This window comes from Melopsittacus undulatus, chromosome 6 (genome assembly GCF_012275295.1).
Source record: "Melopsittacus undulatus isolate bMelUnd1 chromosome 6, bMelUnd1.mat.Z, whole genome shotgun sequence".
In the NCBI taxonomy this organism is placed as follows: domain Eukaryota; kingdom Metazoa; phylum Chordata; class Aves; order Psittaciformes; family Psittaculidae; genus Melopsittacus; species Melopsittacus undulatus.
Window position 1 is genome coordinate 61,907,870 of NC_047532.1, and position 24,184 is coordinate 61,932,053.

General features: G+C 38.8%; 1 protein-coding gene across 1 annotated transcript; it reads left to right on the plus strand.

Annotated features, from left to right (window-relative positions):
• The first annotated feature begins 1,864 nt into the window (after positions 1 to 1,864).
• On the plus strand, positions 1,865 to 13,024 carry ATP6V1G3 (ATPase H+ transporting V1 subunit G3). Its single transcript, XM_005140957.2, has 3 exons — positions 1,865 to 2,015; positions 9,896 to 9,996; positions 12,644 to 13,024. Exons 1-3 carry the CDS (start codon positions 1,934 to 1,936, stop codon positions 12,815 to 12,817), a joined length of 357 nt encoding a protein of 118 aa, XP_005141014.1. The 5' UTR covers positions 1,865 to 1,933; the 3' UTR covers positions 12,818 to 13,024.
• Positions 13,025 to 24,184: the final 11,160 nt, after the last annotated feature.

A 24,184-nucleotide genomic window follows, 5' to 3' on the forward strand; every position in this document is an offset into this window, starting at 1 on the left:
TTTCCACTTCCTATTTAATTTTTAAGTAGCTACTGCTTTAAAGTTCTGAGCCCAAGTTTCCTACCCCAAGTAAACCAAATCTCTTCATTTTTTACTTTCATTTTCCAATTCAGCTTTTCTTTGCTGGTCAGATCATCTGGAGCTAAGTCCCAGTGGCATTGCAGGCTTCCTAACCCTACATTTTGTGTTTTTACATTTTCTGTGCAATCATCACGTCCTCTTCTATGTCTGAATAAAATAAACTTCAAGGCTATGCATTAAAATCTTCTAAGAGCAGTGCTATGTCTGCTCTCTTGCAGCAGGAGCAGACCTCAGATTTCAGTGCCAGCGATGAGGAGGCTTCTCATACAGTTTCTGGATGAAAGAAGAAACTCAGTGTTTCAGATGTTGCAAGAAATTGGCATTTTCCCAAGAGGAAGCCTGGGTGGAATTTGACTCCATGATATCTCAAATCAGAAAATAAAACAACTTCCTTTTCAAAGTCTCAGTGCTACTGTCATTCAGAGCACAGCTGAAGACAGTGGTAGGGAAAGAGGCTTCTCCTTCCATTTTCCCTCAAGCCTGCAGCTGTTTGGGATGGACAGGGGGGGCAGAGGGAGGGGAGAACCCTCCTAACAACAGTACTCATTTCCTCATAAGGACTAGGTAACAGCCTTGCAGTCTGCAAGCACAGCTGCTCTAGAAGCCCCAAAAAAGAAAGGGCCCTACAGCAAGAGTCATAAGCAGAGAGCACCGAATAATGTTTAGATATACATATATATGTATTTTATACTCTGTATGCAGAAATCATATCTATATACATATATGTGGAAATATATATCCATATATATAACTACAGTCAGGAAAAAAAAAACAACAACAGAAACTAAACAGAAAACCACCACATTTACAGCAGAAGGTGATCTCTGGTCCTGACACAGCTGCACCATGAGAACTTGTACTAAATATGCTTCACTCATGCTATGATATATTAAAACAAAAACCTATTTAATTATGCATCTTGACATGTCCCCCTCCTGTGCAATGGCTGTAAGTCCAGTGAACAGTGGGATCTGTTGAGTTTTTTCAATAAGGATTCATTTTTCCAATAAGGATTCAAAGTATGAACATGCTGCTTATCCCTGCAGTCTCTCACAAGACATACTTTCTACTGTAGAAAACAGAATGTGCATCTACAGCCATGCTCATGAGTTCACTTGACTGCTGTGTGTTAGTACTTTGAAAGTAAGATCACCAGTTATACCTTCCCAGAATGTGGATCTTAGAGCTAACACCACAACTTCCCACCACAACACTCATCTCCCTCAAACAGATTACAATGCAGAGCACACCTCAACCACCACATGCTTTTTCTAACCTTTAGTCTCTTATGAATTAAATTCCAATGAAGATTAATTACTTTTTTTAAGTGAAAAAATACAGCAAATAATGTGAAGAACTAACACCAAGCAGAATCCTACAACCAGTTTACTGTGTTCAATCTTGTTGACAGAGTCTGATTCTTCACATTCAGGGGAAGCTTTGTTGTAAGGAAATTCCAAGAAACATTTTTTTTACCTCAGTTCCTCTGACAAGATTGACTATATTCTGCTTCAGGTATAAAAGATTTAAGAAAAAAAGAAAAATCCCCATTAAACTACAAGCCACTTGGAGTGCTCTTTTCTTCCTTTCCAATGTGTTAATCAGACACCAGCTTTTCTGTGACCCTGAGGAGGGGAGAACATTGCTTTCAACCTCACTGCTGTGTCTTTCTGATTGCACTAGCAGGTCTTTTCACCCAGCAGCAATCCAGGCAGAGCCAGCTGGTTTGGTGCAGTCTGGAAGGTTGTTGTAATAACAAACAGAACTAAAAGCACAAGGAAGAGCCTGGCAGCTGTATAAAACTCCCTCCGAGCTCCAGACCCACAGAAGTTCATCAGCCTCAGCAATCAGCATGACCAGCCAGTCTCAGGGAATCCAGCAGCTTTTGCAGGCAGAAAAACGTGCCAAGGACAAATTGGAGGAAGCCAAAAAAAGTAAGTAGCTGGCCTGGTTTTACTGTAGTTTTTAACTGCAAGCTCTTCAGGATTACAGTGGTTTACAGAAAACCAACATTATTTCATCTGCATACATCACAGGTGTGCTGCTTCTATTCTTTCTTCACACTTGCATTAGTACTGTGCCTTGACTGCAGCCAGGTATTTAACCAAACCTGAACATGCAGAGTTTGCTTAAAATTCTGTGTGCACATGTGCTTGTGTGTGCATGCATATGTGCCTTATTACATTAAACAAGGTTTTCTTTGTTACATTCATCCTGTCAGCTAGATTTATTCTTGCTTTATCTCAATGCCAATAACATCATAACAGCCTTCCTTGGCTATTTAAACTAGGAATCTACATGCCTCTGACTGCCAGCCGTTGAGTATCAGACTCCAAACTCTCTCTTTATAGATCCTGTATAATTTTTTCACTATTCCTCTTTACTTATGAAATTTAGTAACTTTCTTTTTATCTTAACTGGGCTTAGAAATAAAAATACATGAAAACAACAGGAGACTTCAGCACAATGATAGTAATCAAAGTCATGGTACAATCACAAGTACCATCAATGCTGTATTGTCATTGATATGTCTTTCTATGTGGTGTAAGCACCAAGTGATTTAATGTTCAGGTTAAAATATATGTCTTATTTACTGAATACCTAAATGCCCAGGGCAAAACATGTTTGGGTATCCAATAATAATACCTTAAATACTTTAGGCATTTATAAGCAAAAGATTAACAACAACAAATAGAAAAGTTAAAGTGTCTGCCAGAAGAATTTAAATCAAAGAAATAATTCCCCTGGCAGAGATTTTCCATTATTGATATCCTTTTATTTTCTCTATTAATCTCCCAGTGATTTAAAGCAAAATATGGTGACCTTATTCTCATGAATGTAGGTACCAACCACAAGTCACTGACCTACATTAGAACCAGAACTGTTTTGTAGAGTTACCCTAATTCAGAAACCAACAGCAGGAAACAATGTTGTCCTGCAGGACTCAAGTGAAATGCACAAAGATGATATCGTGTGGAGCAAGAGTGCAACAAAGGAACATATTTTGTTTTCCAGGATGAAACAGCAGCTAAACAAAAATAATTTGTGCAGCTTCTATATCCCTGTTACAAACAAATCAGCTGTGTACCCATTAATTATTAGTTTGACATGTTAATTTGTACAGCAGCACACAAAAAATAAGTAGAGAGGCAACACCACTTCCCTAAGCATCCAGCCACTACCCATTGCCTTGCAGAATCAACAGGGAGGTGGAATATTTGCCCACCTTTATAAAACAGAAGGTTCACAAAAAGGTGTTTGGAGGTTGCTGCTCCCAGCCTGAAAGCAAGGAAAAATTAAGAAGTGATTCGACATTTATATAGCCAAATGAGGTACTCTAGGTGGGATGACTCTTTCCTTCTGTAGGGCAGAGGAAATGCACTGTTCCCTGAAGCAATAAGCAAGAAAGCATATGACCAGAAAAGGCACAACCCTCACCGGAGAGAGTGGAAGCTTGGTCTGAACACAGGCTGCAGAATCAGGACTTTAGCCGTAACAGCTTGATGTTGATTGCCCTTTACTTTTGGGTTTGGACTTTTTGATGTTTTCCTTTCTAAATTAAAATATTTTGTTTCAGTTTAGCTTTTTCTAAAAGAATCAGTTAAAAAGAGGTTTTGTAAATTAAGGAGTTCCAAGAATGAAAAATATCATTATAACATAAAAGTAGTGACCCAATTTGTCTTGCAGAATCCAGACATAGTTACTGGTGCCTTTGCTCTGCCAAAAAATGCACTATCATGTCATCACCTCAGCCCTATACAGTCTGTTTGTGATAAGCACAAAGCTCCTTATAGATAAAGTATCTTCCTGATCCCTTTGAGTATGAAACTTGAATTAAACCACTGCCTACGCTTACCTCAGCACTAATACACTGGTAGAAGTTATTCAACAGCCACAGAAAAAGAGTTATTAAGAATTTTGGTACCAGTAAAAATATTCAGAGTAAAAATATTTCATCAGTATGAGTTTCTTCTCCATTACTTTTAAGGACAAACAGTTTTTTGCCTTTACAAAAATTTAGGAAAATTAAAGTTTCTCATACATAAATATCTGGACATAGAGGAGGAGATGGAAGAGGATATAAAGAAGACAGAGCCAGATTCTTTTTAATGGCATCCACTAAAAAGGCAAGAGGCAACAGCAAAACTTTAAATGTAAGAAAACAACTCTATAACTGTGAGGGAGATCAAACCCAGGAACAGGCTGCCCAAGAGGCAGTGGACAGCCTCCATCTTCAGAGGCATTCAGACCCGCTGGATATGGCCCTGATCAAGCTGCCCTTACCTAGCCTGCTCCCAGCACTCTTGGAGTAGACCCCGGAGGCTCCTTCCAGCCTCAGCAGTTCTGTGTGATCCCATGAAAACCTCAAGCATTTCTAAGAAACTTTATTCCTTGGTGTAGCTGATCAGTGGCAAAAAGTTTAAATAACCAATTATGTGAACTATTCATATACAGCCTAAAGACTCTGTGCTTTCCCTTTGTTCATGTTAAATACTCACAACAGTTTCTACCAGGGTGTGAACAGCAAAGCTCTTGTGAATTTTAGATCTCATAATCACACAAGCAAGGTCAGGCCTTAATGTTTCTGATTTGGTTTTGTTTTTTAAAGTCCACCCTGGATTTTGTGTTAAAACAAATGTTATAGTTAATCTAACAGAATAATTACAGCTATACAATCAATTTAATTACAGAATAATTATAGCAATAAAAAGCTATACAATAATATTATATAGCTATATAATAGCTATATAACATTATTATATTCAACATTACAAGAGGTTTGCAGTGAAGCTACAAAATAAAATATTTAAAAATCTCCATGTTGTACGAATTTCAATTTTGTTCCCAGAAATGTCACTACACCACCTTAAATACTTAATATACCAGCATAACTTAAATGCTGTTGGACAAGGTCAAAAGGGATTCTTTTAATGCCAATCTGGTTATGCCAAGTCAGAATTACTTCAACAGTCTCTTCTCCAGAGTGATTCTGCAGTTGTTAGAATAAAGGATGGCAAAATTTGTCTTTGAGTATAAAAAACTAAGATAGAAGGAAATACACAAAATGCAACTAATATAACCAGTTTAATCAGTTAACCTGTGCACACACATACAGTTCAGTGAAACAAGGTGACGATGTGCTGCTTCACCGCAGAAAATGCTAGCCCAAATCCACCTGGTACCAGTTTAGATCAGCAGCTTCTGCTCAGGATCTGGCACTCTGCAGATCTAGGCTGCAGCTGAAAGCAGTGAACCATTCAGTGAGTCCCAGTGCAGTCCTGTCCCTGTTAAACTGCACCTATGACCTCCTTTGTCACTGAAAACAGTCATTACACAACAGCACTGTAGGAATGGGTCCAAGTGTTCTATTTACATTGTAATGTGAGAAGAATGAATGGCAGGTTGCTTATGGGACACAACCAGAAAAAGTCATTTTCAAGGAAATGTGATTAGAAAAACTCCCCTTATGCAAACCCATCAGTGTTTACAGTTGATACACAACCAGATCAAAATGTACTGTGAACACACATTATATTGTATATAAACAGATAATGGGCCTATTTTTTGCTGACATATGTGCAGCTCTTTGTAATGCAAAATCTATTTTGGACAGCTAAAAAAAATAGCAAATGTATAAAATTGTATTTATAGACATGAACCAAAGTAAAATAATACAAAAAAAAAAAGCTGTTCTTTACATGCTTTTTCATACTTCTTGCTCAATACCCTTTATCCTGGCTTGCAATATTTTTACTGTATCATTAGCTGACATCATTTATACCTGAAAAATTAGTAATAAGTTGTTGATACATGCACACATGCAAGGCTGAAACTATTGATTAAACAAACCAAAACAGTCTGAAATCCTTTGGCCTTCTACACACAGCACTGCTTTAGCTATCATTTTTGGATTGTCAGAGCCAGGGCATCAATTCCTGAAAATCCTTTTGGGTAAAATAAGGGAAATCAATGTGTCATGAACACTGGATTTAACAAAACTTGTTTACCTATAGATTCTTCTACCTTGGCTTGAATTCCTAGCGCCTAATAAAATGAAAACTCAGATGAAAGATTTCAGAAATTCAGATTAAAAACAAATGCTAATCAAAATAAGATACTGTAAGCAGAATTAGATCCATGGCATTCTCTTGGATAATATCCAGGACATATTTTATCTGCGGAAAAAACGATACATACTGATCAGCTGCTCCTATTGTTTTTTATTAAAAGTGTAAAATAGCCTTCTCAAAATAAGCATCCTAAATCCCATTTTGCAGATGACTTAGCACTGTTGAAGACAACTGAAATGGTCCTATATAAAGAAAGCAGGATTAATTTTTGGCAACTTCTTCATATTAAACTATTTCTATTCAGGACTTCAGCTAGAAACGTAGATGGTATATTTGAAATCAGAAAGAAAATTTTAGCATTGCTGTTTTGGGGAAGTAAGATAACTGTGTTTGAGCAAATTAAAATGCAAGACTTCTGCTTTCTACTGCCTTTTTCTTGCAAGATCAAAAAAAACCCCAACAACCTAAAAACCTTCTAGTTCTTTTGGATCTAACCAGAGCTAAGAATTTCATTAACATTACAAAAACACCTAGAAAAAAGAATACAGCCTTTCTCCATTCTAGTAATGCTCTCCCATGTTAGGTAAGAAAATCTGATACAGGGCTGACCTGGTTAAGATTTGGCTGATTTAACATGGTGCCTAGAAACATATAGGCTGTCAGCTACAGTAATCATGGATGGCAGTGAACAAGGAATCCAGAGCACAGCTGCTTTGCTGCTCTCTATCTTCCAGGATGGGAAGGAGGGATGAAGGGGCAGCAGAAAACCTGGCCCCCCACAGCTTGCCTTGTGGGAGAGAAGTCTCTTCAAACTTGGAGCTTTCTGTACCTCACCTTTATGATCCTAGAGGAAATATCATAGGGACAGGCTCATTTGCCCATCCTCCTGTATTTCTTGCCCTCTTTTTGCATGATCTTGGCTGAATTTCAATGCTCTGCCATCCTTCAGTGTCTAGGGCTTGATTTCAGCTCGTCTGTGCTCTGCAGAGAATCCCATCCAGAAAATCAGTGAGACTTTGAAAAGGCAATCCCATATTGCACAACTAAGGTAGCAGACAAGTGGTTAATAACAGACTGATTAATTAATTTTGGTTTGTCTCTAGTGAAACAGCAGGTTAAGCTCTAGTTTCTGCTTAACTTAATCAGGTGCAGCATATGCACTATCACATATGTTGCCAGTTGCCGATTCTGTCCACAACGTTGTTGAACTAGCAGTAATTTACTTACAGCTTTTCCACTTAATTAAATAAGAAACAGCATGTTCCTGCTGTGCCAATCCTAAAGGCATTATGGAAAAATTAAATGGCTGCCACCCTACAGTGACACCCCATGTATTGTGCTTACTCCAGTGCACTATCAAGAGCTGACACGTATGTACATATATACTTTTTGGTTCACTAGCTGCATCGTCAGAGGCAAATGAACTGTTGTTTTACAGTTACTGTCTTCCCATTTTGTGCATTTTAAATGGATTTATTTATCTATCTGGTGGCCAAATATGCAACATATTTACTACAGATGGCCCCCCAGATGGAATTTGAAATTAAAATCCCACTGATTTTGAAATAATTTAATTTGCTATAGAGATCCAGTTCTTCAGCTGGTGAAATTGGCAGAACTTCATCATAGTCACTCCCCCTGACTTACAGCTTGAGAAACACCCCCCAGCTCTGCTCTGAGAGAAAAGCTCTATAAATGTCTGATCAGCTCCAAATTTGGAAACGAGAATAAAGGAAACTCCAAAATTAAGACCTAAACCTGGATCCAAATTTTGACATCCAGATTGATGTCAGGCTCTTACACAAATCTGTCAGTTCACACATACTCATCCCATGACTTCATATGTTGAGTGGCAGAAGCTGAGGGAATCAGCCTTTGTCACATGCATACAAGTCCTAGGAAAGTGCATATTAGGTTTTAAACTGCCTCTCTGCCCCTTAACACATAAGCACAGTTCCTTGGTGGTAGAAGTCTGCGCAATATAGTTAACTACACAAGAGTGCACTGTTCTGATGAACTGTCAGTAAAGCTATCTAGTTCCTCACCAGGTTGCTCCTTCCTGTAAAAAGCCTTTATATGATCATGCACCCCAGTTCCCACAATAAGAACACCCACAACATCAAACAGTGCACGAAACAAGACTTTAAAAGGCAATTCACATTTCAGACATCTCTCTGATTCTTAATCATCTATCTGCAGATAATGACTTGAGAAGGAGCCACCAACTGGGGAAATAATTTACTGGTGGATCAGGCATTTTCCCCAGGTTTTTGTTGAATCTCAGATGTCTCATAAACAACAGTCTTCCTCCCAAGATTCAGCTTCCTCACTGTGCAATGCTCAGTGAAACTAGACTGCTATATGCCACACCTGATAAGGCTTCAGAAGCCGAGCACACGTGTAACCAATCCAATGAAGCAGCCTGGAGAAAATAAACCAGAAATACTAATGCCTGTCATTCTAGCCTAGTTGCATAATGTTCCTTAGGATTTCAGAAAACGTATTGTTTTCAGCTTCCTTGCTTCAATTGAATGATTAAAAGAACCAAACAACCAAACAAAAAAATACAACAAAAACTCACAAGAGTATTCATATTGCTCAGTGATGTTTAGTAAATAAATAAATGGATGTTTCAGGCATGAGACAAAGATGTCTTTTTTCAATTGCTCGGCCTCCAGTCTCTCATTCTTGTGATCTCCTAACTTAAACAACTAAGAAATAGCTTTTTCAGCCATTGAAGACATTTTTTCCCTGTTAAGAAAAGGGAGCAAGCTTATCTCCTCCCACTCCTAAAATTCTAGCTGTTCAGCAGAAAGATACTATAAAAATCAGCATCAGCCAAGGTGTCTCAAACATAACATACCAGCTCTCACTGCAAGAGGTTTATAGCTACATCAGTTGGAAAGTGACTTTTCCCAAATGAAAGCAGATTCCTGTGGTGATCCATGAAACTTTACCAAGTTTATACAAAACAAGCAGACAAAAATGCATCACCATGGGGAGGTTGTGACATGTTCAACACCTGCTTCATGTAAAAATTTAAGCATGACATCCCCATCAAACCTTTTAGTCCTTTGCTTTACATAACATCCCTGCTATACCCAGGAACAACCTTATGCTTATGGTCATTAAGGGAAAAGGGTGAGGGAGAAGAGGACAAAGCCTGAAGGTTGCAACTCAGTTTGGTAGTGGTTAAGACATATCTTGTAGTACTTCGGAAATCTGCCAACTCTAGCAGAATCCAGTTGGTGTGGGATGAGGGGATGCTGGCAACCCATCAACACAGCAAATCTGACAGAATAAAGTCTTTTCCTATCAGTGACAACTAAAATCTGTTATCTGGCTGCTACTATTGCTGATGAAGGAAAGACAGATATTTATTTAAACACCAAGCTGTGATTTAAAAAAAAAAAAAAGCATTTGTGTTATGAGATAATGTGTAATTGCAAAAAGACTTCTGTTGTTAGCAAACCAACAAGCTTTTCATTTGATGTGTGCTTTCAGACAGGGAGTTGGTCTCAAAAGATGGGTACTTTTGTGACTGGCTTTCAATCAAAAAGCACCTACCTAAATCACTTTGGCTCTTCTGACTATTCTTGTGCAAATAAAGCTGCTGTTGACTTTGCTCAAAGCTTTTTCTGTTTTACTATGCCGGGTAAAATACCTCTGATTTAGAGATATTCATCTTTTGGTATACAGTGACAATTGTGTGTGAAACAAATCTCTGTTTTTTCCCCCATTAGGAAAGGGAAAAAGGCTGAAGCAGGCCAAAGAAGAAGCCATAGCCGAGATAGACCACTACAGGTTACAGAGGGAGAAGGAATTTAGGAACAAGCAAACAACTGTAAGAAACTTGCATATGTTCTTTTGTAGTGTCAGTCTGCTCAATGGTAAAACAAATTGCTTCAGTATTACATAGGGACTTTCACAAATCAACATGATCACATTGATTAAATAGAGGTATCACCTACAGTGTCTATATGCTTCATTTTGACTTATTCACAGGCTTTTAATGCATTTGAGAAAAGTATTGTGGACTTTCATGACTAAAATAGTCCAGATTTTGTATTTGGCTCATGCTTGTCCTTTGAAGACATACCTCTCAAATTAAAATTCCTTTGGGTCCTCTTTCTTTAACACCAGACAGACCTCATTCCTGTCTTGAAACTGGAGGTTTCAGTAAGGTGGATGTTGCAGTAAAACCAATGATTTAAAATCTTTCTTTCTGATTGTGTTCTACTTTAGCTCACTTTTTTGACTGCATACAAGTTGGCAGCTTTGATGAACTGAAATCTTCAAAACTTTGCAGATTTTCACTATATATTCATAGTAAAGACTGCTTTGGTGGGAACTCAAATTTTTCATCACAAAATTAAAGCTGCAGGGAAAGGCCACTGTCTGTGACTGAACATTTCACACCAGCAGGACAAAGCACATATTGTTCCTCAAATGACAGTATGTTGTACAAGATCATTGCAGTCCTCCTTCACATTCCCTGACCCCATTACGTCAAACATTTATCCACTCAGACAAACGTTACCATTATTAACCAGTGCCTGGAAGGCAGGCAGGAGTTCCAGCTAAGCCTGTGCAGAGGGAAGTCTGTTGCCCAGATCAGTTAACTGGCTCAGGTATTTGGACACAAGTATTTTTAATTCTCTGTCACAGTCCCATTTAATGTCATTTCCTCTTCTACTTACTCTTTTTCTGTGTCAAAACTGGGGTAAATTTTCTCATACTATGGGATGTTCCACATCAGTCCAGAATGAACAACAGCAGCAACAGAAAATTATTAATTTGAAGTTAGAGTGACCTTTATTTTTTTTACACAAGATCTTTTCTCAAAACATACTAAATTTAAGCCCAAATCTCAAACCAATTTTGCTAGTGCTCATGGTGCTTGTACTCAGGGTCTGAGATCTGTGAACTCAGGAGTTGTGCAGGCTAGTTCTGAATTATGTGGCTTCCAAGTCAGTAAGTCAAGGTAACATTTTAGAGACTTTGGAATGACATGATCATAAAATCAGTAAGGACAAAATAGGTGACAAACCTTCAAGGCCAGCAGAACATTATCTCCATTCTGACAAGCAAAAAGTCTTCAACTTCAGAAGCAGAAAACAGTTAAAAGAATAGGCAACAGAATTGACTATCTTGTTACAGTATTAGTACGAACTGAGAAAGCAGGCTCCCAGTCTGCAGAAGCTCTTCTTATACTATTATCATACCATTTTTCTTGAGGTTTTTCAAAGGTATTTAGTAGCTGGATAGCACACAACCATCCGGGATCTCTGGAAAGTTATTTTCCCCAGTGGCAAACATCAGCTTCATAAATCTTATCTAAGCTGTACAATCCTCTCCACATGAGATCTTTACAATTTGTCTAAAAGCTAAAATGAAATGCCAGCTAAAAACAGTTACTATAGCAAGCTATAAGCTTTCGCCAATATTTACAATTACATTTAGATCCTATATTACTTCCAAATTGGAAATTGTTTTACATCCGGATTACAAGAAAGCTTTTTAATACATTGTCAGGTACTGATAAAGTTGCAAAAGATCTTAACTCAGCTGCATTTCCTTCTTTTAAGGACTAAGTTGTGTTGAAATCACATGGAAAATAAAGCTCATCACTCCTCATTTATGGTCATGCTCCAGATATTCCACTAATATCACAGGTTAGCTTCAGCTGCTAGTCCACTCCAGAGAACCATGGCAGGAATCTGAAGAATATTGTTATTTATTCCTTTCTTACTCTGTCATCATACAGAAATGCCTTCTGCCCTCCCCCATAGGATTTTTTAACTGGAAACCTTTTCTCTGATGGTATCTGTAGAACTTTCCCATAAGGGAGGAATTCTAGGGATGTTGGGGCAGTGGGGGAGGAAGGGGAAAAGTCACAGATCTGGAACTCATGCATCTGTTAATAACATAACCTTGCTAAAATGTTCAGCAAGTCTAGAGTTAATTAAATTCTAAGCAAATGTCCTGATATTAACTGTGCCAGAAGCTGTCTGGTATTTTGCCAGATAAGAAAATGGAACATTAACAGACCTTGTCTGCGGCCTATTGAGGGTTGTACATCACTAACTGCTGAAGACATTTCAAATACTCTGTAATGTTTTGCTCCTTAGCCACACTCACATTCATTCTCAGTGAGGCAAAATGAAGCACATGGGTGACAGAACTTAGTTGACTAGTCATTAAAATAGAACACAAATTAAAATGAGCGATATAAAATACAAACATGCACAATGTTGTTCCCACAGTGAACTGGGAAACTTCCATTACATGGGGAGATTCCCATTGCTAATGAGCACATGAGTTTCCTTTAATCCTGCTTTTATATATACAGTTCAACCCAGATCATACCCTTACTGCTAGGAAGCACTGTGACATGTTTGGATTATGTTTAGACTAGATAATGCAGAAAAGTACAATAAACATAGTCATGCATAACCCTTTATTTTGCTCAGAGGACTTCTGCTTTTCAGGTCATGGGCTCCCAAGGCAACCTCTCTGCTAAAATAGAAGAGCAAACAACAGAAAACATCCGAAACCTCACTAGCAGCTACCACAAGAACATGGACAGCATAATGAAAAAGCTTTTGAACACAATATGTGATATCAACCCTGAACTTCACCCAAACTTCAGACACGCAGTTTAAGATCCATTGATGCACTTAAGGACAATTGTAAATGTAGCCTTCTGCATTGATAAGCATAAATATTTTCTCATTTATTGTTTCTGTATACGTGAAATAAAAAGAATGCTAAAGCCAAAAGTACACAGTTCCATATATGCTTTTAATGTGACAATAATTACAGAGGGTTTCACAAGCATTTGTTGGAATATTGTTTCCTGTTGGTAGCTAAGCCGCTGTCATTTAGACAAGGGCAAGTCAACAACAGTAGAATAAATGAATATTTGACACCAACAGCTTTTCAGTAGGAGTCTTTATTCATTTTATAAAATGTTCTGTAGTGGGGTATACTTCTTCTCTTTAAGAGTGGTAGGACACTGGAGCAGGCTGCCCAGAGAAACTGTGGCTGCCTCATCCCTGGCAGTGTTCAAGGCCAGGTTGGATGGGACTTTGAGGAACCTGGTCTAGTGGAAGGTGTCCCTGCCCACAGCAGGGAGGTTGGAACAAGATGATCTTTAAGGTCTCTTCCAAACCAAATCAGTCTATGGTTGATATGTGATTCTATGTAGTGTTACATAAAGTCTGCTTATCCCAATCTTCATTGTATTTCAAGAATATCAGAAAAACTTAAAGGATTTCTGCTTCCCTTGTAAGACACAGAGTGTTCTGCTTATAGAATATACAGGAAATCTGCAGCTTTTGGTCAAAAGGAATGGCTCAAAGCATTTTCAATTTTTGTACACTAATTTAGAGCAAAATATAGCTGACCTTTACAGAATTACATTCAAAAGATGTACTCAAAATGTTGTCTTTTTGTATAACCACACCATAAACTTTATATAGCATTGTTAAGTTTGAAAACTGAGGAGTAATCATTATTTACAAAATTGCTTTGGTACAAACTGCAGACTGGCAGATCCATCATTATCTGTAAAGTTACACCAAAAGCACAGGAATCCATGGGCTCAAACTCTACAGCAGTTACATTAGATGGTACCTTAACCCACAAGCTGTCCATAGAAATCATGTTACTTAGAGCTCACTTCTGTTACTCTAAGTGACCTTGAGCACTATGCAATGGCACAGATTTCCCTTGCAATGAATTCTGCCGCAGTTCGAAAAATACAATATGATCTGGTGCTTTCAAGGTGAAGACCATTAAATCTGATGGGATGATGATGGAAAGTACTGCTGAAGTGGGGGTCTGGCACCTGCATCATGAACCCCCTTAACACCTTGTCTCCAGTACAAAATAACACTGAATTAGAAAAGAAGCTTGAGAAATTGCAATGACCAGCAAACAATAGCCATGATTTTCAGTCCACATAGACACAGACAAATCATTTCAATTTCATAGCAGCTAGTCATAGGCAATCTCCTGTTCCAGTGAGGTTTATATAGCTGACATACTGTCATGCGTAAAATGACCATAAAGCTGTAGTCAAATTAACGTCAGCAAACATGACTTCTCAAGGCTGTGCCTGGCTGCCACATAATCTCCCCACTATGATTGTTACAGTCTCTTGTGCTTGATTATATTCTCTGGGGACACAAGGATGCTGAAGAATAGGAAAGAGACTAGAAATCCTGTTGAAGGATTTAAAATCAGTTAAATCAGCTGAAGGCTCATTTATTTAGGAGTGCTTTGAATCAAGTTATGATAGGTTTTGATCTACTGAGGGGATGAAGGAACTCTAATCCCAGCCTATGCACATGAGCCAATGTAGGCACCTTTCTGCATGGCACAGGGCAGTCAGGATTGCCCTCATTGCCTCCAGCTTGGGTCATGGCTACAGTCCCAAAGCAGTCCCTCAAATGTGAAGCATATATTTTCTGTGAGCTTAAACAGTCACCAAGGTGGATGCTAATCGCTCACAAGGACTCACTGCAGTGTTCAAGACTGCTCTACTTCCCCTTCTGGGCTATCTCAGACTGTTTCCACCAGTTATCATTTCTAAACACACAGAAATGTTGCAGGTCCACTGCAGAACTAAAGCAATGGAGTTTTCATTGCCAGCTGTATTGGAAAACAATGCCCCTAAACAGCAAGAGCAGAATTGCCATAGCACAGTTGGCAGCAAACTAGAGAAGCAGCTTTCCAGGAATTCACCAATACAGATTACATGAAATAAAGCTTTGCCTTCTTGCATTGCCCCACTCCTTTTTATGACATTCCTCCTTTCCCTCATTCTTGCCAAAATCTACCTTCTGTCATCAACTGCTTTTCTTGCAAAGCTTCTGCCCTCCTTTCAGTGCTACTCTCTACCCTTCTAGCCCTAACAGCCACAAACGCATCTTATTTAGATCTTTAAAACACATCATCCCATGCATACATCCTCCTTGAGAAAAGCCAAGCATGCGGTGGGGGACAGCATAAGCCACTGGAAACATGAATGGACATTGTCTGGAGGGGACAGATCAAGTCTGCCATCTTTCATGCAGTGATAACTGCACTGCAATCACAGCAGTGACCTGGCTGAACCCTTGCTATCACCTGCATACTTGAGATATAAATTGGGTCTTAAGTACTCAAACTTTCCAAACATGAATATTGTCTTGAACTGTGGCTGGTATGAAAAGCTACCACCCACGAAAAGAGAATTAATTCATTATGATTAGCTCTTTGATCTTGAGAGATATAAATCTGAGAGCTTTGGGCACTGTACATTTGCTGTCTTCTACATTCATTCCTCCTTACTGACAAGGAAAGGGTGGTTACATCATCACTTTTAGCTGTACAGAGGTAAAGGTCCAATTAGATTTCATGTGATTTGGCAAAATACTGTCTTTTTTTTTTAAATGAAGAGTGTGAAGTATCAGCTGCATCAATAGAACACTGAGGTGCCAAGAAAATGCCTACTGAATTTACAAGTGCACAAAATATCTAGTATGACATTCACATATTTAGGATAAAGGCAAATAATTATTCCACATAGAAGAAAAAGAAATGGTAGAAGCAAGGAGGATTAATTTCAAAATGCTTAAGAAAAATGCATAAGAAAAGAGTAAAACCGATTACTCTGTATTAGCAGTCACTTACCACAGGTTATTACAACTATCCTGCCACCTCCTGGGGAGGATACCTGGAAGCCAGGGAGCCCCCAGCCCTCACAGTGTCCTGACACTGTTGATTAACATGTACCAATGCAGCTGTCAAATAAAATGGCAACATCTTGTATATCACAACACAAACAGATAGAAAGACACATATAAAGAGTTCATATCTGTGTAAATCTTTTTTTCCAGGGTCTTAGCAAACACCTGAAGAGCTCCTGTGAAGGTTTCCATCTCTCCAGAAAGCATGGTTGCCGGACCACAGCACCACTTCATAGAATCACAGAATCCCAAGGGTTGGAAGGGACCTCAAAAGATCATCTAGTCCAACCCCCCTGCAAGAGCAGGGTAACCTAGAGTACATCACACAGGAACTTGTCCAGGTGGACCTTGAATATCTCCAACGTAGGAGACTCCACAACCCCCCTGGGCAACCTGTTCCAGTGATTTTCTTCACATCACTGGAAGCTGAACTCTGTAAGGATTAACTATTATCCTCCCTGCCCAGTGGTAACTCTATACAGCAATGGTGATCAGCACTCAGTATTTCAATTAGCATATTCTCTCTATCAATAAATCAGTAATCAATGAAATGAATGGGGATGGGGATGTAATGAACTTGGGGAGGTTTCCTAGATTGACCACATTCGACAGTGTCTTACAAAAGTGGGTTAACAAAGTTTTTGCTGTCTGAAAAAGAACAGCTGTATTATACAATAAATTCTAAATCCACTGACTGAAGTGCCTCAAACAACAAGTAGTGGAAAGGATCATACCACTGGAAAGTACAAAAACCATTTTATATAACTCATGACACAAACTGGGCTGATTTCTCTGGCAGTTTTCCCTCAATGTTCTACTCTGAGTTATAATATATGAGGACACAGTGATGTGATTCCCGTTCATGGGTGATAAGGGAAGATCTCTGAACTCATGCGAGTAAGACAATATCTTTCAAGTCTAAATACAGTAAAATGAAACAGACATGAAGAATTAATACTATGTTCTATGTAGAGGCTTTCTACTGACTTTCTCATTAATTTCTGAAGAGCGTGGAAGCTGAAATTTGGGAAGTCAGAACCAGATATTAATCTGGCTATGATGATATTAACTGAATATATGGATTATGACATTAACGGAAATAAGATTTTATTCCTTATATATAGCTGCCTCAATTAATTATTCCATATTAAAATATACTTGGAAGTTCATATAGTCTGTAAAACATAAGTTGTTTTGTAAATGATCATATACATACAACACAAGTCTGTGGGAAGCTCTTTACAGAGCAAAATATTTCAGGCCCTGACTTTAAAGATTTTGTAGTTCAAGGACTGTGACCAGTGTTTCTCTGTAAGATAGGACAACATGACCTGCTGTTGCAGATCTCAGAACTACAACAGGACAGGTGAGAACAGGCTGCCATGACATACAACCACAGGAGATGTGAACCTGCAGATATGTGCCTCCATAAGCAGCCTTGCCCAAAGCCACCTTAACCACAGACACAGTAAGAAAGATATCTATGTGTAAGGATTTATGGAGCACTCCTGCAGCAAGGGGCTGTGTTGAATTCTGGGTACATATCTAGGCAGAGTGAGATCTCAGACTGAATTTGAAGATGAAATATAAACATGTTTTTAGGCCACTAAGCAAAACCTTCCAACATTTGCTGTGGCATTGGCCATTAGCTATACTGACAGGCAGGTTGTACTGTCATCAGTTAAAGACATAGCTATTGTGAAATAGTAACAGTTCTTAAAAAGAAAGGATGAACCTTGCCCCTGTGGTCCCCCTAATGGAAAAACACTACCTTCAGCTGGAATTTCTCTTCACTAAAACTGTATGAGAGTGCTGCATCTTTCAACTATGGATTTGTTTTTCTCAAATAAGTGTGCAGACTAAACAAATTTTATCCAGACAAATTTGTTCTCCAGCCTCAGCCACTTGTCAGGTTCCTACTCTAGGACGTCCTCACCAAAAGACTAACCCAAGGGAATGGTACTGTGTGGCATCTCATCATCACCTTCTTTATACCGTGGGGCAAAGAACATTTCCCCGACTGTCCATAGGGAGCCAAGTGCTACTGAAAGAAAAAAAACATAAAGGGGGGGAAGGATAGCAAGCAAAGACTTTGGGGTGACAGCAGCAATTCCAGTTCTTTCCCATTCCAAAAACCCACCACAGTCATGAGTTGATTAAGTAGAAAACTTGAATATTACAAAGTTAGGTTCTGCTTCACATATACGTACATATACTTGGAAATAATTTCCTCCAGTTCATTGCAGAAATAGAGGAAATGCTTGTTACACAATACACAAGTGTCATATATTCCTGCCAGGTTCACAGTGGCCTGTCCTTCACAGATTTGATTATTCCGCATTTTATGGTAGTATAAGGCACTTCAAACCCTGAGCCCTCCCCGAGGAATGTTAACGCTTGTTAGAAGTACATGACCCAACCAGTATTACTACAAAACACTTGGAAAATGTTACATTGGAGTACTATTAATATACTCTACTGCACTTACAAGACATGACTGCATGCGGAAAATCTGATGACTTGCAAGCTTATTAACTTCCTGAGATTCCTTGTTGCTTTTATGAACGATATGCCACAACTGAATTACCTGACCCAGGGTGATTCCTGGAAGTCCCTCTTGCCTCAGCTATCTGATTTATTTGCAGGCACATCAGACTCCAATATGCTACCAAATTTCCATATCACTCTTGGAAATATAGAAATTCTGAGTGCAGCAGTGTTTAAAAACTGCTAATTTAGTTAAAAACAAGCTTTCTGTGAAATACCATGCCAGAAAAATGACCTCAATACTTGCTATTAAATAAAATTGGCTTTAAGAAATACAGTATTTATAATTCAATTCACTTGTAACAAACCAAATAGCATAAATATCAATGTAAAACAAATCAGCAATATCAATATAACCTAATTTTTATAACTGCCTCCATATATCTCATGTAAATATTTATTTTACAATCCCGTGGCACTGATTTATTGTAGAAAATACATGGATAAAACCAGATATATAACATAAATGTAATTTAACTGTGCATGCATCACTCTGGAAAATAAATCTCGCATTTTGTGTCAGTCCTCTTTCCATTCAGACTTACTTGTGGGAAATAGTGCAAATACACGAGTGATCCCATTGCTGGCATTGGGATAATTCATACTTGTGCTTAAATTAAGTAAAGGTGAAGTGTGGTGGCAGCTCAGAGAGCCAGAAGTGAGACCTACCAGCAAGGACAACCTGCCAGGGCACTGCTGCTGCTGGGAATTGCTCCTGCCATGAATTCTGATCCACATCTCTTCCCTGCACCCTGCAGCTGCCCTCTGCCTCACCCCGGTATAATTATTCTGCCATCCCAGGGAACATGTACCATGGTTCTCTAATAACCTCAGGACCTAATTTGTAACTTACTTTATAAACCTGGTCCCCCATGCATCAGGAAGATGCATTTTACCTCTTACTCATGCTTTCCCTGCTTTTAGCAGTAGTGAAGAACATTTAATAAATGAAAAATTGTGTCTTAGCTTAACACTTTTTAACATATCTACTAATATCAGTTGCAAGGACAAAAGCCAGCACTGTTTCCTATTATCCCTTAACTTCTCTGTCTGCATGAACTAAGCAAAACAAACATGTCTTGTGGCACAGCCTGCCAAACCTGTTCAGTGTATTTTCCCTAATGGTTTTTCCACCCAGCTCTGGAGTAAGTGACTTCATTGCCTTTCTCTTTAAACCATTTCTCTTCCAACTAATTTTTAAACATCCTTTGGAGTCATCCAAAAAATTGACGTTGAGACAATAATTTACTCCAAGATAAAGGGTCCACAGAATCTACACACACTTCCGTAAGTACTCCAATTCCTACTAACTTACATAAGTTTATAGTTTTATATGTACAGGAGCACAAACATGTCTCATATATACCTTTGACATTAAAAAAAAAAAAGTTTATTTGCATTATTCATTCAGTTTTGGGGTTTGACCATAATTATTTATTTACACTGGAAAAAAATAAATGGAAACTACTTCCCTACCTGTTTGTCCCAAATTCAAGGCTGAATGGTTCATCAATGTCTACTTAATCAATGCTAAAAATAGTCAGAATTGACCATGAAGTGAGTTATATCTGACCTATGAGCACGTTTCCAAAGCAATTTCAGGTTTTCTGTCAATATTATTTTCCAAACTTTTGGTTAGGTAAAACTGTTGTGAGCATCTTAGACTTGATTGTCCGCTGCTGGGAATAACTGTAAGAGAGATGATACCAACAGAACAGCTCGACTCAGTTTTGTGAAAGTCTCAGAGCTGTGCATCGGCGTATATGTGCAGCACTTACAGTACTATGTTGCTCCCTAATGTCCCAGCACTTCTGCTTTTGATCCTACTGCTCCCATCTGAAACCAGATGCAGTAAGAAAAACACCTTGTGATGGAGGGAGTTGCTAGACTAACAAGGTACAAGACTAAAGATGATGTGCATGGTCACAGTTTGTGCTAGGTCTGTGTGCCATCACTTTCACTCCCAAAATAGCAATGAAATGGGCTGCAGTATGCACCAGAGAATTAAAGAAGATTTCAAAGCAGGAGGGTGTCTCAGTAATACTGGCATTTTCTGAGAAAATTTTCCATTAAAATTTTATCCATCAGCCCAAGCTTTAAATTATGATGAAGTATTATTTTCAATGAGAAGAACTGTAACAAAGAGATCTTACTGTGAAGTTCATTGTGACACCCTTTGGAACACTGCTTGAACAGAACAAATGGATATGGCCATGTTCAGTGCAACATGAAAATTGTCACAGCTTTGAATTCAGTAATTCCACAGTACAGCATGGTGCTTTAAAAATGTGAGTCACTTGTTTGACATGTGACTTGTTCAATCAATAAGACCAAGATTTGTACTTTGTGGTGGTTAGGATGTCATATTCAGAAGAAAATATATGTTCTACACAAGAAGCATGTGGGCTTGTCAGCAAACACTGAATGCAGTAGTATATACCAATACATTATTATTTGCTTTGTGAATAGTAAAATGAAGTCCCTGTTGAGCTCCAGAATGAAAATATCTTTCCTCTCTTTGAAATGGTGAGCAAAAGTGTGTCCCACATTCAAACATGGATTTCCAGCATTCCTCAAAATCTTGTGTAGCTTTTAAACTTGATATTCAGTCTCTAATATCAGGTGGGAAAGAGTAAGACTTGTACTAGTCAAGGCAGCAGCTAATTAAAATTCAAAGCATTAACAAGAGCTGCACTATGCTGTTTATGGTTGAGATGCAAGCATAAAGTTTAATGAGCCTCTTTGCTTTCTCACCCCCTGCGATTTGTTCCCATTCTTTTAACTATTTTTTTTTCCTTATAAACTTTAGATCCACAAGAGGTGAAGATCAGTTGGAAGGTGCATATAACATAACAAGCATGTCTGAGTTTGTGTTTCACTGCCTTGCTTCCTCTCAGCTGCCCTTCTGAGGCTGGAGTCTTGCAGAGTACTAACAGTAATGAAGTTCAGAAGTCAACCAATAAACAGGCACTGCAGTAGTTACAAATGTTTGCATAGGAAAAACATTAGTAGTACATGTGCAAGTATTTGCTGACCTTACAGGCTACTATGGGAATTCAGATTTCAGCATGCCTATGAAAGAGCTGGGAACTGAAAGAGCAATCTTAACAGAGCCCTATACATGAAAGGAAGCACACTCCAACATGGGTTTGTAAGAGGTCCAGTTCGAGATTTAAAACCTCAGACTAATGCTCTAAGGAAACTGCTGAAAGTGCAACATCCAGCTCCTCTGCACTGCAGTGGCTTTCACCAACCACTGGGGCTCCCGATACTTTTTTATGGATTAGTTCCAATACAAAAGAGGCAGAGAAGGACTATTCCCAAAGATCACACTGTTGATGTTACTGAACGACTAGCAGTCATCCCTCCATAGTTATAGACAGGGAATTAATCTCTGTTTCAGAGGATACTTGGTCAAATTAAACATACCTACCTCACCAAGGAAGTGCAGGTGCTAGAGTAATTGTTTTTTTGGTTAGTCTCTTTCTTGTAGCCACTACTGTCATTTTGAAAAATGACAGGGAAAACCAAACAAACCAAAGCCTCCTACCATCATCAGCCCAACATGTTCTCCCACACCAAATGTAACCTGCTTTTTTTTTTTATTTTAACATGTATTCCAATTTATCCCCACTATGACCTCCTTAATTTCTTTAGGGATTCAGCTGGCATTATCCTCTAATTTCTTTTTCGAATTAGCACCTTCATGTTTTCTCCTCCTCCAAATGTAATTCCTCATAGACATGAAACACATTACATCATTTTCCTCCTCCACACTCCTCATAAGAAGCTTCATTTTGCTACAAATCCTACCAAAAAAAAAAAAGCATGGCAACCATATAAGAAGTTGTGTTACAAGACTACTGACTATTGTGTTACCCAGTAACATCTCAATCATTTCCTTGTTTTCACAAATCCCTATTCATCTGCTGTCAGGTTGTGCTACAAACTCCTGGAGACAGTAACCATCCTCCCCTCCTAGCTCAGCCTCGAGTCCCACCCTCACTGCAGTCCTGCTCCATGACTGCGGTGCCCAGGAGTTACCAAGCATAAACCATTACTCTTTAAACAGCAGGGATTTTGTGGTTCTGTTGTGCTGAGCCCTATACTAACTGAGGAACAGCAATCCCTGTCTCAAGCTGGTTGAACGTTTGTTGCCTATATTTGGTGCCAATGAATACATTCAGAGCACTGCCCACCATTGCACATGGGAATCCAACTTTCCTGACAGATCATGCAACAATTGCTTACAGCCTACTTACATTGACACAGCTATACCAAATTGCTTATGACTTGAACAAAACACTTGCTAAAATTGGCTTAGACTGCAAAGAGGGGCAGGCTGAACCTGAGCATTAGCCCTTCTTAAATTGAGAAGCAGTAGGTAATTCTAACCCATCCCTGTTAACATTTGGTAGAAAGCACGAAAATCTCTTGTGTTTATATCCCTGGGGTGGGATTAAAAAGGCACATTGTAAACCTAAAAAATCCCATTTGCATTGTTTTTACTAAAAGACTAAAATTTAACAGGTCTGACCTGGATTAAAAATAATGACCCTCCAAATTCCAAACTTTCTTCATATAAATACTGGCTCTTCATTTATAGTATAATTTGAGCTAGTTCATAACTTGTAGCTGGCTCCCCACCATCTGTCATTAATGGCTTGTTCAAAGCTAAACTTAATTGTTCAGAGGTGAGAAGGAGCAAAGGAAACCACCAGAGTTATTTCTTACTATCTAAACTATTTCTTACCATCTATCATGTCCATCTCTAGCATGCCATTCCACTGCTGGTACGCACAGTAATCTGTCAGATAGACAAAGAAAGGAAGGCTCTGCTGCTTTGCCATTACTACTGCCTAATTTTACTAAAATAACAGTATCTATACAATAATTAGGTATCAGAAAGAATGGGTACTGCTCTAGTTCTGCCCTCTTCTTCCTTTATTTGACTCAGTATTTCGAGAGAAAGTGATCCGGTGGCCTCTAGTTCTGACCTTTATCAAGTATTCCCAAGATCTGCAGCTCAGCTTTTCTAATCTTACCTTGACTCCCCTCCAGTGACACCTGACCCCTCCTTACAGACTTCCCCAATTACCTCAATATTCACAGTATTCCCTAAAGCACCGCTACATGGAATACTATTATCTCTTATCTATTTTATCAATTAACCTTAGGAACGTTTGGCAAGCTATTATGGGCAATCGCTGTACTTAGAGAAAAGGACAGAAAAGGGGCTGTGCTTTAAAGGTGTGTGTGGAAATTGTTTGCCATTTAGAACACATTTTGCATTTTCTCCTAAAGGGCAAAGAACTAGGTATCTCAGAAGCAAAGCCAATGTATCTCAGCTAGCCCCTTTTCTGTTTTGTATTAAGAACTCATGTATTTTTAAAGATGTTTCTACTTGCCTGTATTTTTCCCCATACATTTTCTGTTGCTCACTCCTCATAGAGTCCTTCAAAAGGCAAGACCCATGTGGGGATGAAGATGTCCTGGATCTCTAACTCCAGCCCCATACCCTATTTTCCAGGTCAACTGCCAGGTTCTTAGGTTGGCAATGCTGTGCATCTGCCTGGGGATGAGAAACAGACTCCTGGAGAGCAGGATCCGTCAGAAGAAATAGTTTGGGAGAGAACAAGCAGTCAGCACTGAAAAGACAATAATAGCTTGAGACAGTAGTTAAAGCTGGAGACCAGATCTGGAAGAGCAAAGTTCATTCCTATTTACATGCTGCTAATAGAACCAGCA